Here is a 14,540-nt window from a genome sequence, read left to right on the forward strand (position 1 = left end):
CCTTGGGTTGTCTACACTTGATACTGTTGCCTGACATGTCTCTTATCATTCTCTCTATTCTTAAACTCTTTATTATAACATACCTTCAAATTTACAGAAAAATGTTAAGGATAGAACATTCATATACCCTTTACCCAGAGGAATCAAGTATTATTTTAACCTGTTTGTCTTTGCTATATATTTTTTTCATAACCACTTGAGAATTTGTTGTACATTCCTTTATCCCTAAGTATCTCAGCATTTATTTTATTTTATTTTATTTTATTTTATTTTATTTTATTTTATTTTATTTTATTTTATTTTTTAGGAAAAAAAGAGAACCTCTCTTGAGCCCAAGTCAGACACTTAATCAACTGAGCCACCCAGGTGCCCCTCAGCATGTGCTTTCTAAGGACAGGAGTCTTCTTTGGCATAACTATAGTTCAATTATCAAATTCAAGAAATACATAAATAGAATTTGACTACCTCATATACATGTCCATATCCAAATTTCATAAATTTTCCTAAAAAAGTAAATTTTGGAAATTTTCTTCTGATCCTGGATCCCATTTAGAGTCATGCAAATGCATTTAGAGTACTATATCTGGTATCCGTTATCCTAAAACAATACTGGAGGCTATCTCTGTCTTTTGCGATGTTGACATTTTTTAAGAATACAGGCTGATTATTTTGTAGAGTATCTTTCAACTTGGATTCTTCTGATGTTTCCTTTTTCTGGGGGTTGGCTGTGCACTTGGAGCAAGAACATAACATAGGCAGTGCTGTGTCCTCAGTGCACTCCACCAGAAGCATGTAACGTCAGCTTCTCCCATTATTGGGCTTGTGAACTTTGATAAGTGAAGGCGGTGCCCCCTCTACATTTGTCCACTAAGAAACTATGCAGTTTTCCTTTCCAATTAGTACCTCTATGGGGCGATATTTTTATGCTATAAATTATCCTGTAGTTTTTTAAACTTTCACTGAATAATTTTAGTGTCCATGTATGATTTTGGCCCAAAGCAGTTATCACCACCATAAAAGTTGCAAAGTGGTGGGATGCCTGGATGGTTCAGTCGGTTAAGTGTCCGACTTTTGATTTTTGGCTCAGGTCGTCATCTCAGGGTGGTGAGATTGAGCCCCGTGTCAGGCTCTGTGCTTGGTATGGAGTTGGTTTAGGATTCTCTCTTCTCCCTTTCCCTCTGCCCCTCCCCCTGCTTCTGTCTCTCAAAAAAAAGAAAGAAAGAAAGAAAGAAAGAAAGAAAGAAAGAAAGAAAGAAAGAAAGAAAGAAAGAAAGAAAGAAAGAAAGAAAGAAAGAAAGAAAGAAAGAAAGAAAGAAAGAAAGAAAGAAAAGAAAGAAAGAAAAAAGAAAAAAAGAAAAAAGTTGCAAAATGGTAATTTTCTAACTCTATTAGTTCTCCTACATTATGAGTTGACACTCTACAAGGAAAATCTTTCCCTTCTCATTTATTTACTTACTTGCTTATTTACCATCAGTGTGGATTCCTGGATTCTTCTTTCTGTCAGTGGTTTATAATCAATTCTACCATTATTCATATTGATGCTCACAGATTCCCATATAGTCTCAGAGGGACCCTCTGCAAGTCATCTCTTCTGCCATTTTTAATGACCCCATCATTTCTCCAACTCTCCCTCCTGTTCCAGCACGACAAGAAGTTGCAGTCTTTCTTGTACTTTGCTCATCCCAGTCCTGGACTTGGTCATTTCACTGAGATGGTCTGGGGTATTTTATGAGAAATTGTGTTTTAAAACAAAATCTGGGGGCTAGATATGTGACTCGGGTGTTGTTGCTTTTAGCATAGAATAAAATGTGCTCTACCAAGAGCATAATTCAGTGAATTTTGACAAATTTATATACCCCTGGTCAATTTTCAGTCTTTGTTGTTCTTGGTCTATTAGCAGTATTCGATACTGAGGATCTCACCTTCCTCCTAGCAAAATTGTCTTCACTAGGCTTCTGGGAAATGATGGTTTTTCCTCAGCCCCACTGAATATCCCTCAGTGTCTTTTGATTTTCTCTGCTTTTCTCTCTATCCCTTTCAAAGTTGAAACGCTGCAGAACTCAGACTTCTGATGCTTTTCACATCTGCATAAATACTCCTTCCCTAGGTAATCTCATCTGACAACTCCCAGATACGTATCTCTAACCAAGTCTTCTCCCTCAAGCTCTAGGTTTTATATCCACTTATTTCTAGCTAACGTCTCTGCCCAAATTTCCAATAGACATCCAACATGTACACAATTGAAATCCACCCCACACTGGCTTTCCCATCTCAGGGGATGGATGGCAGCTTCATTCTCCCAGTTATCTGGGCAAAAACTTCAAGGCACCCAAAATATGCTCCAGATGCCTCCCTCCACTTTCTGGTCCCTTCACTGGTCCCCCCATGGTCTGAGCAGCCATCATCTCTCACCTGGATTATTTCAATGGCCTCATAGCAGGTTTCACTACATCAGAGCTCTCTCTTACAATCTGCTGCTCAACACAGGATGACCCTTTTTAAATGTGTGATCACATCACTCTTTGCTCAAAACTTTGCAGTGGAAGGGCACCTGGGTGGCTTAGCTGGTTAAGCATCTGACTTGGGCTTAGGTCACGATCTTGAGGCCTAGGATAGAGCTCTGAGCTACTGAGCAAGGAGTCTGCTTGTCCCTCTCCCTCTGCCCCTTCCCCCACTCATGCTCTCTCGGTCTCTGTCTCTCTCTCAAATAAATAAATTAAACCTGTAAAAAAAAAAAAAAAAAAAAAAAACTTTGCAGTGGCTCCTTATTTCATTGAGAATAGAGCCCAAGCTGTTACAATGGCCTACCAGGATGCTGTATAATTCTCAAGCCTTCCTTTGCTCTGAGACCTCATCTCTTACTTCTCCCTCTTCCTGTCCTTCCCACTCACATGGAATTCCTGCTGCTCCTCCCACACAGCAGCCTGCCAGCCAGGCTCCCACTCTAAGGGCATTCAAGCCAGTCCCTCTGTAAGGAAGGTATTTCCCCAGATATCTGCGCGGCCAGCTTCCTCATCTCCACCGCTTGATCAAATTGTACCTTCCAATGAGGCCAACCCTGACTATCCAAACACAGAATTCCTGATCCCTCATTTTAGCTTTCCTTGCTTTTCCCCATTGTACTTACCACTTTGTAACACCTTTTTATAAATTATTTCTGTTTTGTTTGTTGGTTATTGCATGTTTCCTTGTGCTGGAACATAAACTTCAAATGCAGGGATCTATTTTGCTCTCTGAAGGATCTAGAACCAAAGGATCTCACTGTACATCTATGTTTTAAATAAGTGAATGAACCACTTTATCCTGAATTTTGACTTGATACATTGATAGAGATGTCTAAGAACACACCAGTAGAATTGAGTCCACATATACCATTTTTAATTTGGATGTGTGTCTAACACCCAACTTCAGTTATACTCCTCTCTCTGAATAAATATGTTTGCCTCTTTTTACACATGAAATCTATATCCATTTTAAAAATAGAAAGCATTTCAGTCAGGTGGGATTTCCAGAGAACAGTGGGTTTTGCCTGCCCTGAAGTAAGACTTTTCATGCATAATACAGCCTAGGTAACAAACTGCCCATATCCCTTATGGTCCTACATTGCCCACTTTCCTCTGCTTCTCTATCCATTGTGATTCTGAGTTCCCTAAAGTGGAAGAGGTGATGGGAGGAGACATGAAAGAATCCAAAATTTCTTTATATATGAACCATACATTTTCCTAGTAGACTGTTCAATTGACTCTGGATTCAAAAAATGGGTAGCAGATGTCACTTATATGGCCCTGGAGTGATTCATAGAATTTCAGCTGAGGTAAGACATACCTTGACAAGCATTCAAATATGTGCCTGGGGTATTTCTGGACAATTACCATGATGTCAACAGTCAAGTTTTGAAAGACTCATGTGACATGAGTATTAAAATATCTCTACTGACAGGATCAGACTTTCCTGGCCACTAGTAAAAAAGAATATACTCCATTAGAAAGTACACTCTCTCTCTCTGCTTCTTGTCAGGAAAATCTAGGTCACCTTTGTACTGAGATTTTGATTCCCTTGCCACTGGTGTTCCTGGGACATTAGAAAACATTTTCCTCATGTCTAAGCTAGCGTTTTCTCAGCCCTTTTAATTCAGAGAGTGTAGGATGAGAACCTGGTTTAAATTTTGGAGGCTTGGTTTTAATATCACAGAAAAAACCATAAATGTTCCTTTCAAATGTATGCAAAAGTATGCGGATTTCACTTACTAAGCATACTAGCACCATTAATAAGAAAATGAAGATTTTAATTTGTGTGTTTCATGTCTTCTAAAATTACATTCAGAAATACCTTGACATTTTAATGAATGTAATATAGAAGAAAGGTTATTTTTGTTCTAAGACAACTTCAAATGTAGAGTTAAATAGACTGTATGTAAGAAAGCACTAAGAGTGTATTTTAAATTTATCTCCCTTATTATACATTGTGTTTTTACATAGTGGAGAAAACAGGGCTTTTTAAATATACAACTTCTGTATTTGATTACCTTCCACAGATACAACACACTCAGGGGAAATTGGCACTAAAAAAAAGGTGAAAAGACTGTTAAGCTTTCAAAGATACTTCCATGCATCGAGGTTGCTTCGTGGAATTATACCACAGGCCCCTCTCCACCTGCTGGATGAAGACTACCTTGGACAAGCAAGGGTGAGTTAGTTTCCCCTCTCTCAGCTCCTAGGCGGTCAGTGGCCTCAGCTGATAGTACCTGGATTGGAGTCCAGCTTCTGCCACTGCGATGCTCTGTAACTAATCAACACATCTGGACTTTTTCCTTAAATATGAAATAAAGTTAATAGAAGCACCCACCTCATAGGGGTGATGCAGAGATTACATGAGGTGAATCATGCTCACATGTTTCATATATTCATGCCTAGCACATGCTAGCTATTTTTATTCTTATACACGAACAAAACATATTTGCATAGCACTAAGTAAAGCAAAATTTTGGACTGATTGATTACCAGTGAGAGAATGACTAAATCTTTAAACCCATTGAATAATCTCATTGAAATAGCTATGCTGAAATTAACCCAATAATTACCAACTCTGAATTTCACTTTTGTCTACTAATATGGTACATCGTCCTTTTTATCATTTTTATTGTATTTAAACAATTTTCACTAATTTTACAATTATTTTTGCAACTCGATCAAAAGTTGAAATGAACATGTGACAATCCAAAAAAAAAAAAAAAAAACAGTTCACAGGTTATCTCTAGCCCAAACTGTCACAGGAGTTTAAATTTTGAGTAAACTGCTATAGTTTAAACAGAAGTCAGAAGTAGTACCTTAGAGTTTACATGCTAAGTAATATTGTGCTATCTATATACTACTAAGAAATATATACTATTAATGTACAGTATTAATAACTAAGCAACAAGTAATATCAGAAGAACAAATTCTCAACTTTTGGCCTAAAAAAGGAAGAAAAAAAATTACTCCTAACAACCCAAGGCCTGAGATTGAGTGAATGTTTCTTTGTTTGTTTATTCATTTGAATGGTTGGTTGGTTGGTTGGCTGGCTGGTTGGTTGAAGAAAGAAGAACAAGACTCAGTTCCCAGCGCTGGGGCACCAGTGATAGAGCACTCCTGCTGGGTGCACTCTCCAAGAGAGGTGGCTCTGAGATATAGAAAGAACTCACAAGTCAGGATATCAGAGATCAAGTCTTGATTCTGCTTTAGTATTTGAATTGGATAAAATGGTCACTCCTACTAGATCTCACAGGTGACCTATGATTCCTTCATTTTTCTGATAATGCTGTGAAGGTTTTTGTGTGCTATGACAAGGCCCTTTACTGTAAGACGCAAGGAAGACATTTAAGGACAGGAAGAAGAGAGCGAGCTTGTACTTACTGAAAGCAGTGGCTTTGAGAGGAGAGGAAGGCCAGTCGCAGAAGCCATAGTGAGGATAAAATCAGTGACCACAGCTTTGCATCTGAGAGTTCAAGACCATCTAATTCTAAGCATGGCATATTTTAAGAAGAAAAGTGGAATAATAAGCCCATGTTAGACAGTAGACCTTTAAATTACCCAACATTTTCACTTGCCCACTCTAGTTTCCTGTCCGTTAGAGTGGTTCATGTCACGTTTCATCCACATTGAGCAGAGTAATGTACCCAGCAATCATCTTGACTTCATTTTTTAAAAATTTGCTGTAAATTCTCCTTAAGTATAGAGTAGTTTGCGATGTAGAGACTTTACTGAACCACAATTATAACAGATACCGAATTTTATGTGTGCTTATTATATACTAACACTGTCCTAAGCACTTCACATATATTACCTCTTTTAATCCTCGCAAAAATCCTCTGAGGTAGATAATATTAGCCATATTTTCTGAGGCAGATAATATTAGCCATATTTTCCAAACAGGAAACTGAGGTACAGAGAGTTAAAGGGATTTGGCTAAGCTCTCACAGCTGACATGTGGCTGACCCTGAACCAGATAGTCTGATTCCAGGACCTGTCCCCTTAACACTGTTGTTATTAGCACGTAGAGCAAAAGATTTGTTTTCCCAGAAACCAGACAGCAATATGCTACTATTTTCAACTTTTTAATTGTTTAATTCACTGTCTCAAAGTAAATGTTTGAGTCTCCGATATGATTCATTGGAGTGCTGTTTCTCGTTGCCTTTTCAGCATATGCTCTCCAAAGTGGGAATGTGGGATTTTGACATTTTCTTATTTGATCGCTTGACAAATGGTAAGTCACCCAAAAGATTTATGTTTCCAAACACTGTTATTCTCTTTCTCTTCTTTTTCCACTTTCCTGAGTCTACAGTCGCTCAAGAAGGGCCAGGGCAAAGGAAAATTAATTCAGATGAAAAGGAGGGGCTGAATTTGGCCTTAGAATTCTAAGACCATTTCCTTCTGGCCTTGATGGTCCCAAAGGAATTTGGAAAGCACAGATTAGATTCTTTTCCTCGCAGAATATTTTGGCCACATCCAAATGGAGGAGGTTCATTGTCAGTCAGCAAAAACTAGAAACACTGAAGCTCACCTGAGTAGTCCTGACCTATACAGGGCAAGTGTCTGTTCATTTTTATTGAGTGATCTGGTCTCCTTCAGATATGCTCCACATCATCGGCTGATGACAGAGTGTAAAAGTGTAGGCTGCAGCTGAAAGGGAAAGTAGACATTCCCACTGGTTTCACTTTTAAAATCTCGGTGTCTATAAAGACTTTCCTTAAGAAAAAAATACAATTTGGTTATATATCCATCTACGCATTAAACAAATGCTGATAGGCTTAGGGAGCCAATGAAAGACATTATATCTGATGCTGACTTTCACATGTCCCACCATATACCAGGCTTATACTTTAAGTAATTAAGTGATGGTTTTCTCACCATTCAGTTACTTGGCAAATAACATAGAGTTAAGATATACAGCTCATGGAGCCGAGCTTTACACTGTTGAAAACTAAATTAGACCACATAGGGAAGGATCCCACAATCTTGTATTTCATTTTGCTTGAATTGACTGAGAAGTGGGTACCAGTAATGAATGAAAGTAGCTTTGAGTAAAAAGATCTGTTCCAAAGAGAGTATAATCATGACTCTCACAGGAATATGAAATGAGCATGAGTCAAAGATTTAACTCAGTATAATTAGAGATCCAGTAAGATGCTACAACTAGTTCAAGGGAAAATTCAAATGACACATATATAAACGGTAAGAAATGCTTAAGTGAATTTATTAATAGCTGTAGAACTGGGAAGAGGAAGTCCACCGTATTTTCACCTGAGTGAGTTTGTTTTCATGCTGTGGACAAGAATCACTTGCAATGCTATCAGTTATCTACAACTTTGGGAGTTGTAAAATAGTTCAAAGACAATGGAATCTGCATAAACACAGAATCAGGTGCCCCAGAAAAGTGTGCTTAGGCAATACTTAGTTTTCCACTTAAGACATCCAGTCATCATCTTGGTCCATTTCAAAGTCTTTCATAAATTTTCTAATGCTTTTAAAGTTCAAAATCATTATTCTTTTAGTGAATAATATTTCCTAAATGCTTACTAGTCATTATTGCTTCCATTTTGCATCTCTTTTGGCTTAAGTTCTAAACTAGCTCATGGTCAGATCTCATCTTGGGTGATTTTGCATGGGAAGAATAAGCTTGAACTCTTAAGGAGTATAGTGACTTAGATACCCCTGTAAATGTGAGGATCAATTGGAAGCAATTAAAGCACATTGCAAGTGACCATTAAACTGTGTCTTTAAAAAATACACAGAAACATACACACCAACCAACATGTATACCCTGGTACTACAATAGGTAGACTCAATCTAACTGTTAATGCTTTCATTATCCTTGGTACAGAGAAAGGTCTCACCTAGCTTGTTTCACTTGTACAATATGAGAAAACCTAAGACCAAACCGCAGTAATAATATCCTTTATGATTGAAAAAATTCAAATCTAACAGGGCAAATGAGACCTTTCATTACAGAAACTTTAGATCCTTTTGTGAATCTTGATATTTTAATGGTGATAAAAATGAGTTAAGCAGGTGACTATTTTCCTATAGGAAACAGCCTGGTAACACTGTTGTGCCACCTCTTCAACACTCATGGACTCATTCACCATTTCAAGTTAGATATGGTCACCTTGCACAGGTTTTTGGGTAAGTCTTCGTTTCCATATTTCTATCTCTTTTCCCCTGAATAATGGTAGTCTATAATATTCTTTAACATAAAATGACAAGAATGATAGCACAGAAAATGAAGATCTCAAGCTAATCTTAAATTATTTCATCTTAACTTTAAAATATGGTTTACCCATTTTAATTAGTGAAAAAAATATTTAATTGATTATTATGTTTACAGTAGATAAAAACTATATAAAGAAAACCACCAAGAGCATGTAACTGTTAAAGAAATTACTGATCTGCTTACATATCAGCAAAATCCCAGTAATGTATGCCTCAAATAATTCCAATCTGGACATGAATTGTTAAAAATCTTCAATAATCTTCATACACACACACACACACACACACACACGTATATATATGACAAACTACCATTTACATAGTGCCCACTCTATGCAAGATGCTCTCAATATTTTATTTCTAACTGTTTCAATAACTCTGCAAGTTGGGTGTTGTCACCATTGTTTGGCTCACAGTTACGGAAAAGTAGATAGAGTTTTTGTAAGTTGTTCAAGGTCAACAACGTATAATTGGCAGAGCCTCAGTCTAAGCCCAGGTCTGTCTTATTTGAAAGGCCCCATGTTTCCACTCAACTCTGCTCCATCGCTCTCTATCAAAAACAGCCCCGGTTCTTACTGGACTTTTATGCACATGCTTATTTATCTGTCAAATTCTCTAGGGCACATTTTTCATCACCATATAACTTCCTGCTGTCACTTAGCATACGTCTGGCTTCTGTGATGTGCCCTATGGCTGTGCTTTGAATTTGGAAGCCAACTTGATGCTTCCAGAGTAAAGCAACAGTGACATGAGAGCAACAGCACTAATGACAACCAGGCCTAAATGGTGCTTAAATATGTTGGGACTAAGGACTTGCAAATATTAACACAGTTCATCCTTACAGCAGCTTTTTGAAATTGGAGCTATTGCTATCCCCATTTCATAGAGAAGAAAACTGAGGGAACTTATGCTTAAGTAATTTGCTCAACACAACAAATAAATGATAGTGCCAGAGTTTAAATATAACTGTTTTTAGAAACCATAAAATAATATGTGACACAAAAGAAATTTTTGAAACCAGCTACAGCATGGCTCAGTTGCATAAACACAAATAACCTCAGGCTAATTGAATTTAGATTTCTTGAGCGAAGTAATGGCCACTAATGGGTCAAATAATTTTAATTTGTCTAAAGAAGGAGAACACAGATACTTTGGACATGTGTGTGCCTGCAGAACAATGTAAAGAATGAGAAGATCTGATGACAGAAATGACACCAGAATTCAGAGCTAACAAAATATGGCCACACTTGCAAATCGGTACATTCTATACACACTGAATATATTACATCCTAAGCCATGGCTAATAGCTAAAGCAGGTTAATGGTTTCAGTAATTAGTGAGACAAAATCGCCTTGCTTATGTCTCTGTTCGGTTCCAAGCACACGCTGGTCCTTACATTGGAAGGGCATGAGAGATGCTAGCTTCATCTGAATGAGATAGAAATAAAACCAAGGAGTTCTCCATTGGATCAACACAGTATTTTGAGTTTCTGCCTGAAGAAGTCTCAGATTTGCTTTGGTCAGTCTTTGCTATTCAAGGACTAAACCAATTTTTGGATATCAGGGATCTGATGCTACTAGGGCTCTTTAAAAGGAAACCTCTTTTATGGCATATTATTCATAAATGGCAGCAAACTTAAATAATTAAACTATAGTGTGAAAGAAAGTTGTCCTTTTTCTACATATTTATTTTTCCTATGAATGAAAGCCTTGATGAACGCCAGAAAGGGCTGATTTATGAAGGTGGTGAGCAATCCCAAGGGCCTCACAAATCCTTTTAGCCTTTATCCCGTCTGCCCTCCCCCTCCTCTTCACTAAAAACAGCCCAGGAGAACTGCCAAGCTTGCAAACCATGTTTATTTTTAAAGGATCCCCAGGCTGCACATTTTGGAGACGCTGATATTTTTAAGCAAAAGGGATCTTCAATAGATCTGAGCTAGTCTGCCCTTCCTGTTTTGGTTTTAGCTGATTGAGTTATCTGTTTGCCTCCTAGTCATGGTTCAAGAAGATTACCACAGCCAAAACCCATACCACAATGCTGTCCATGCAGCCGATGTCATCCAGGCCATGCACTGCTACCTGAAGGAGCCAAAGGTAAAGCAAGACCCAGCTGCCACCTCGGCCATCTGGAAATGCCAAGCAAACCTCCTGCCAAGTCCCAAGTCACCCAACCTATCAGGATAATTGTGTATGGGTCATTCACAATATGAATACAAATTATTTCTATGAAAGTTCCAATATCAGCTCTTGAAGTTATATAATACACCTGAAAGGAGATGTAAATTTCCTGAGGGTTTTCTTTTTTCCTGTAATTTCTGTACTTTTCAAGGCTACATTAGGACAAAAACAACCCTCTCTGTGACAATCTACATCTTAGATAGCTTCCAAAGCCTCAAGCAATTAATTGTTTTGCCTTGGACCTCTGCCACAAATGGTACCAGCAGTGAAACCCTCTGGAAAAAATCTCCCACCTCATGGTTTATGATTGACAAATAGAATCAAAACTCCTCAAGGCTTAAGTTCCATTTCCTACTAAGCCAACGGCGCATCCTGATTCAGGCCCAAGAAAACTTGTGAACATTAAAGACCTCAGAGCAAGTGTACTCTGATTCAACAAACCAATCCAAAACTAAAAATAATAAAATAATAAATACTCATTACTTGAAATTTAAGCATTTCTTAACCATATAAAACTGAATTGGTTTAACGTACAGAATGTGTTTTCTTACATTTTTTCAAAAAGAAAAAAATAGCCTAGCCCAAGTCTCTGTTTAGTTCAATCACTTTAATATCAGTCACTGAACATACAGATGCCAGACAGGCATTCCCAAGAGAAAACTGGATAGATGCCTCCTCCTGATAAAATATCCCTTTAAACGTTGTCTTTTTTAATTTGCAAATTGTCTGAAAGTTGTAATATATCACACAGTAATAGTTACCATTCTCCCTGCTTGTTTTCATAGCTAACCAAAAAAAAAAAAAAAAAAAAAAGACAGATTCTTACACATTCCCACATTCCCCCACTATTATGACACATTGAAAAAATATGCAAATTTTGTAATTCAACCCACTCTTGATTCTGTATCAAAGTGGCAATGATAGAGTGGATGGTTGAAATACACAAATGATTTTTTTTAGTGTGTCCATAACTTTGGCTTTAAGATTTTCCTTCATTCACTGCTTTCTCTAGGAGCAAGGCTGACGTCAGGCTCTGCATTGTCCTGCTTACCAGAGAGCAGTCTTGCCAACAGGCAATAATACCACCATACCAAGAAAAAGAAACCAGAGCAGTAGGAAGAGGAGGGTAGTCGAATGAATGATACAGAAACATTTGACTTGTATAATTACTTTCCACACTGTCCTTTTATTCCCCTGCAATTCCATGTGGCTATCACTTCACTGACTGCTGCTTCAAGAGGGTAAAGGTCAGGATGAAAAGCCTGAAAAATATTGTCATAATTCATACCATTTGACTTAGCCAAAACAAATGCTAACCTGTGTGGAGAGACACCAAGCAATCTTCTGATTTGATTTTTTTAACAGCTCGCCAGCTTCCTCACACCTCTGGACATCATGCTTGGACTGCTGGCTGCAGCAGCACATGATGTTGACCATCCAGGAGTGAACCAGCCATTTTTGATCAAAACTAACCACCATCTCGCCAACCTATACCAGGTAAGGGAGCCCAATGTTGAGTCAAGTTCAGCCAATTGGCTTAGGCCCAGTGCCAGAGCCTGTCTCACCTTTAGCGATAGCCTTCCTTCAAGGTCAGCCTCAATGATGACCACAGCCAAAGAGCATGGGTTTGAAATAGGTCCAGGATATTCTCTAAGGAAGATTACATTTGTGTACAAAGGTATCCAAGGAATTCAGTTCTCTCCAAAGCAGATTTGAAATTGTGCAAAGTAAAACAGGATCTCTGAGCCTACCCTCTCAGAATCTGAGGATATCCATCTTCCTGGACAACATCTCATATATAATGGCCAGCTGAAGCCAGTCTTTGTAGGACTTCTGTATATGATGGTTCCCAGGTGCAATCTTAATTCAGATTTATGTCTCTAAGACTATTTCTGAACTTGACTGGCCTCTAGGTTGGAGGTATGTTATCAAAGACAATAGGCATATTTTGTTGTTCTAAAATAGTTCAGCAGCATGAGTAGGTTGACCTAGAGACCTTTTATTTCTGATGTTATTTAAGATCGTAAACCTTGTATCATAAATGAATAACTCCCAGAATTTTCAGTGTGGTACTTTGGAGACCTTTGGTTGTCATTCACAAAATCATTGCATACATGGTAGTCATTGATCTCAATTTTAGTAAATCTTTTGAAAAAACACAATGCTATAAAATTCCTCACAGATCTCCATAAAACACCTGCATTATACAAGATGTTACAGCTTGAGGATGCAAGTATCTCCAATAAAGCACAATTAGAATATGAGAAAAAGCCTTTCTCCAGCCAGTTGATTAGTTTTTAGTGTAGGTAGGAACTGGCATTCCAACATTTCTGATCCACCTGGTATGTTTCCAGCACTGGGCTCTGTTGAGCAGCCAGCCAGCACCAGGAGCCAAGACAGATGTAGCCACATTGAGGGGACAAGATGACAAAACTAAGAAAGCCTTTGATGATGAGCTACAAACTAAACAAAGAAAAATAAAAACTACAGCTAAACTTTCTAAAACACCTAAGAAGCTAAATTTAATTCTTGAAAAAAACATAGACATGCATGACTGGACTGAATGCCCTCAGAGAGATTTTCTATTCCTGTCGATTCTGATTTTTTTCAAATGTTTTTATTAGACAAAGGAAATCAGTCAACAAAATTGGCTATTTGATCCATCCCCATATAAAGTAAGTGCTTACATAATTCTAATTTCTTGTCATCAAATAAATCACGTTAGTGAGGTTTAAGAGAGTTTCTGCTGCTACTAACCAATTTGTACATAAAATAAGAATCATAAAAGTGTACTTTGACATATAGTATGTATAAACACATAATGGATTCACATTAAAAAGAAATATGCCAGATGTTAAAAACAAGAAGGTCATTGTAGAATTTCATAAGAATTAAGTATTCATTGCTAATTAACAAAAATTGATTCTCAAAATAAAAACACTCTAGTCTACCTTGTTCAGATATTAGAACTGTTCTCAAAAAAATTGATTCCTTACTCAAACATTTGAAATGCAGTTAATTTTAATAGTTTTTATTTTAATCTCTTTGTTAAAAATAAATATTTCAATATTGTGGTGCTTGGTGGCTCAGTCAGTTGAGCATCTGACATTTGGTTTTGGCTCAGGTCATGATCTCAGGATCATGAGATTGAGCCCTGCATCAGGCTCTGCACACAGCATGAATTTGCTTGAGATTCACTCTCTCTCTCTCCCTCTTTCTTTGCCCCTCCCCCCACTTGCAAACACACACTTCTAAAATAATTAAATAAAATCTTTTAAAAAAATAAAAAATAAACATCCCAATATAACCAAATTCTGCAGCCTTTTCAGTACAACATATAGTCTCATATATTTTTAACCAGCAACTATTTATTGCATATATCATATGATATGCTAAGATCTAGGAGTACAAAGATAAATAAAATATAATCTATGCCCTCAAACATTTGTTCAAACTCAGATGCTCAAAATGTACAAAGTCTAAAAAGACTTAACCTCAGTTTGAAAAAGCTTTGGGGAGTTAGCTAAAGATATAGATATAGATATAATTTTTTAACTCTTTAAAGAGTAAGGACCTGTTCTGTTCTTTGTATTCAAAAGTGTTACTATAATAATAT

General features: G+C 37.4%; 1 protein-coding gene across 3 annotated transcripts in view; it reads left to right on the top strand.

Annotated features, from left to right (window-relative positions):
• Positions 1 to 14,540, top strand: part of PDE7B (phosphodiesterase 7B) — a 307,910-nt gene that overhangs the window by 263,535 nt on the left and 29,835 nt on the right. For all 3 annotated transcript variants that reach the window (XM_038526108.1, XM_038526109.1, XM_038526107.1), the window contains 5 exons: positions 4,535 to 4,686; positions 6,678 to 6,741; positions 8,565 to 8,660; positions 10,740 to 10,840; positions 12,290 to 12,421. In XM_038526108.1, coding sequence (XP_038382036.1) covers positions 4,535 to 4,686; positions 6,678 to 6,741; positions 8,565 to 8,660; positions 10,740 to 10,840; positions 12,290 to 12,421 — 545 coding nt within the window. The remainder of the gene's footprint in view (positions 1 to 4,534; positions 4,687 to 6,677; positions 6,742 to 8,564; positions 8,661 to 10,739; positions 10,841 to 12,289; positions 12,422 to 14,540) is intronic.

Source organism: Canis lupus, chromosome 1 (genome assembly GCF_011100685.1).
Source record: "Canis lupus familiaris isolate Mischka breed German Shepherd chromosome 1, alternate assembly UU_Cfam_GSD_1.0, whole genome shotgun sequence".
Taxonomy (NCBI): Eukaryota; Metazoa; Chordata; class Mammalia; order Carnivora; family Canidae; genus Canis; species Canis lupus.